Below are 3,471 nucleotides of genomic sequence, written 5' to 3' on the forward strand. Positions count from 1 at the left end.
TAGTAGATATATAAATGATCAGATGGGTGGATGATGCTGGAGCTGATGGCTTAGGCAGATGGCTCTGCCTCTTCAGTAGCTGATTCAGGAGGGGCCTGAGGCTCTGTGGCCTGTGAGTGTGGCTCTGCAGTCGCAGGGTGAGATGCTCAGCAGCTAATGGAAGACCGAGATGATGCTGGAGCTGCCTCAAGATGGCAGTGTGCTGAGCCTGGGTTGTCAACATCAGCTCCTGACAAGCTCGAATAGCTGCCATCTCCTGAGCAAGGCTGCTCTGAGACGCGGTCAGGGACTGCAGTATGCGGCATAAATCTCTATACTCTGAAATGGGAATGGCCATCCTTGGCTCAGCTGAAGCAGAGGGCTCTGATGAAGCTGGAGTAACTGGAGGGGCTCTGGATATGGTAGGAGAAGCAATGGGTACTCCCTCAGGTATATGCTCTGGAGATGCTCTCCTGGTAGCTAGTATCTCAGCTGGCTGTGGGAGCTCTGGCTGATCAAATCGATATGCTGTCATATTGGTCCACTTGTCGAGAGTAAATACCTCTCGACATATACGCTTGCGCTCCAGTTGAGGATCTGATGGATACCTCAAATGCTCCAGAATCTGACAAAGCAACCGTGGAAAAAGAAGTGGAATGGCATCAGCTCGCTGCAGCTTCTTTTTATGCACCTTCTTTTCAAAGTAGAGAAGGGCAGCCATAATTAGGTGGTGAGGGCCAAAGAAATATCCCTCTGAAATCCCGAACAGGGCCTCTAAAAGAACTCCCGTCCTCTGAGTCCAGTGCTGTAGTGGATAAATGTTGTGATGCAAGAGTGCATCAATGAGAAACATGCTTAGAGGAAGCTCTCTCCTCACTAGATATGGCTTTGTGGAAGCTCTTCTGGACAAGATATGAATCATTTCCAGCTGAGAGGGACTAGTCCATACTCGGTAATCCTCAAAATGGCTTGGCTCGAATGGTATATGCAGGGCCTCAGCTATATGGCGAGCTCCTAAAATGCCATGCCGACCGTCAATAGTAAAATGGATTAAAGTAGGATCTCTGACCTGATTAGTAGTCATGGACTGATAAAAATCCATGGCTACTCTGGGATAGAAGAAATCTCTTGGGGCCAGCAGATGCTCCATGTGATATCTGCGCAGTAGGCGGAATGAATCTACAAGCTCCGACTGCAAACTGAAGGTGGCTATGTCAAAGCACAGCTCAGAGTGAAATGGTCAAGCTCGGCAGTCCAAATTCCCTTCAATTGGGCGTTGGGTCAGCATCGGACGCTTGATGAGCACTTCAGGAGCTATCCCAGATGGAATTTGGGATTCTGAACGTGGCGGCTGGTGCTCCTGAGGCTTCGCCGGAGGCTCTGATGACGGCGCCGAAGATGGTGCTGGAGAGGGCTCTGGTGAGGGAACCGGGGACTGCTCTGTTAAGTCGATGGGCTCTGAGCTTTCGACCCTGGCTCTCTTTTGCAGGGGACGACCCCCTGACCTAGTGAGATAACGCCTCGCCGGAGGGTTCTTTGGCGTGGGCTTCGCCGGAGGTGAAGCAGCTTTTGGCCGCGGAGGTTCAAAGGTGGGGCTTTGAATAGGAGCCTCTCGTGGGAGTCGTTTGCTGCTGGAAAGAGAGGATGATTTAGCTCCTCTAGTGCATGCCATATCAGACTGACGAAATTTGGCCGGAAGTGATGACCGGAAGAGATGACCAGAGGTTCGTGCGTCGTCGGGCTCGGGCAAGGGGATAAACAGACGGTGATATGACGCTTCCTCTTTCTGAAATCCCTTCGCAACTCAAATGATCGATTTTTATAAAAAAATAACGGAATATTAAAGGTCATTTTGATTTTCGAAGAAGAAAGCCGATTTCGCAGCAAAATGGGGTTTTCGCAGAAAAAAACTACTTTCGCAGCCTAACTCGCAGCTCGTTTCGCAGCTGCGAAATGGGTGTCACTGTGCTACGAAGTGGCACTCGTGTGCCAAAAGTTGGTTTCGTAGCTTCGAAATACCCTGCGAAATGGAGCTTTGGCTGCGAAATTGGAAGTTTTTACGCTTTGGAGCTTCGCAGCCGTTTCACAGCTACGAAAATTTTCGTAGAGGAGACAATTGAGTTGCGAAATAATTTGGCAAAGAACGGCCGTTTTCGCAGAGACTCGTTGATTCCACAGTGGCTTCTTTTAGATTGCGAAACGGTTTCGCAGCGAACTGCTAATTCCGCAGAGGATTCTCTTAGGCTACGAGATCTCGCAGACCCTTGTTTTTGCCTTGTTTTAACCCCGTTTTCACTCCGAAAGACTTTCTTTCAATTTCTTTGCATTTTCTCCGACCTGAGATCATTCAAAAAGACTAAATTACAGATAAATACACAATTTAAGATCAAAAATAAAAATCAAAAGTATGGATAAACTTTGAAATTTACAAAATTTACAAAAATTTTGGACTTTGGTGAAACCAAGTCCGTCAAACCCTTATGTGCTTAGGCTTTTTGCGGCTCAAGGAGGTTGATTTCCTCCTTTTCTGGTTTGAATGGCTCTATGAATGGCTTGAGACGATGGTCATTGACTTTGAAGGTTTGATTGCCTTCAGGATTGGATATTTCCACCGCTCCATTGGGATACACTTCACGAATTATGAAAGGACCCGTCCACCTGGACTTCAATTTTCCTGGAAAAAGATGAAGTTTAGAATCATAAAGCAAGACTCTTTGTCCCTTGGTAAAATTCTTCCGATTTACCAACTGATCATGCCATTTCTTCAACCTCGCTTTTGCGATTTTTGAATTGAGGTAAGCATCATTCCTCATTTCTTCCAATTCATTCAAATCCAAACATCTCTTTAACCCAGCTCTTGTCAAATCCATGTTGAGCTTCTTGATTGCCCACCATGCTTTATATTCAATCTCCACTGGGAGATGGCACGCTTTGCCATAAACAAGGCAATATGGAGACATTCTAAGAATGGTCTTATAAGCAGTCCTATAAGCCCATAATGAATCCAGGAGCTTAATAGACCAATCCTTCCTATTCACATTCACCACCTTCATCAGTATATTCTTGATTTCCCGATTGGCTAACTCAACTTGGCCACTTGTTTGAGGGTGATAAGGTGTAGCTATCTTGTGCTTGACCCATATTTGGCTAGAAGAGTCTCAAAAGGCTTGTTGCAAAAGTGGGTTCCTCCATCACTGATAATGGCCTTAGGCACTCCAAATCCAGAAAAGATGTTCTCCTTGAGAAATTTGAGAACCACCTTATGATCATTGCTCTTACATGGGATTGCTTCTACCCACTTAGAGACGTAATCCACTCCCACCAAAATGTAGGAGTGTCCAAATGACATTGGAAATGGCCCCATGAAGTCTATCCCCCAAACATCAAAGACATCCACTATCAAGATGGGTTCAAGGGCATCATATTCCGGCGTGTTAGCTTCCCTAGCCTTTGACACCGATCACATCCCTTGCACATAGCATGGGCATCCTT

General features: G+C 46.5%; 1 protein-coding gene across 1 annotated transcript; it reads right to left on the minus strand.

Moving 5' to 3' along the window:
* Window positions 1-1,219: 1,219 nt before the first annotated feature.
* LOC117910357 (pistil-specific extensin-like protein) lies at window positions 1,220-1,651 on the minus strand. The gene has a single exon (XM_034824433.1). It carries the CDS (start codon window positions 1,649-1,651, stop codon window positions 1,220-1,222), a length of 432 nt encoding a protein of 143 aa, XP_034680324.1.
* Window positions 1,652-3,471: the final 1,820 nt, after the last annotated feature.

The sequence above is a fragment of the Vitis riparia genome, unplaced genomic scaffold, assembly GCF_004353265.1.
Source record: "Vitis riparia cultivar Riparia Gloire de Montpellier isolate 1030 unplaced genomic scaffold, EGFV_Vit.rip_1.0 scaffold722_pilon_pilon, whole genome shotgun sequence".
In the NCBI taxonomy this organism is placed as follows: Eukaryota; Viridiplantae; Streptophyta; class Magnoliopsida; order Vitales; family Vitaceae; genus Vitis; species Vitis riparia.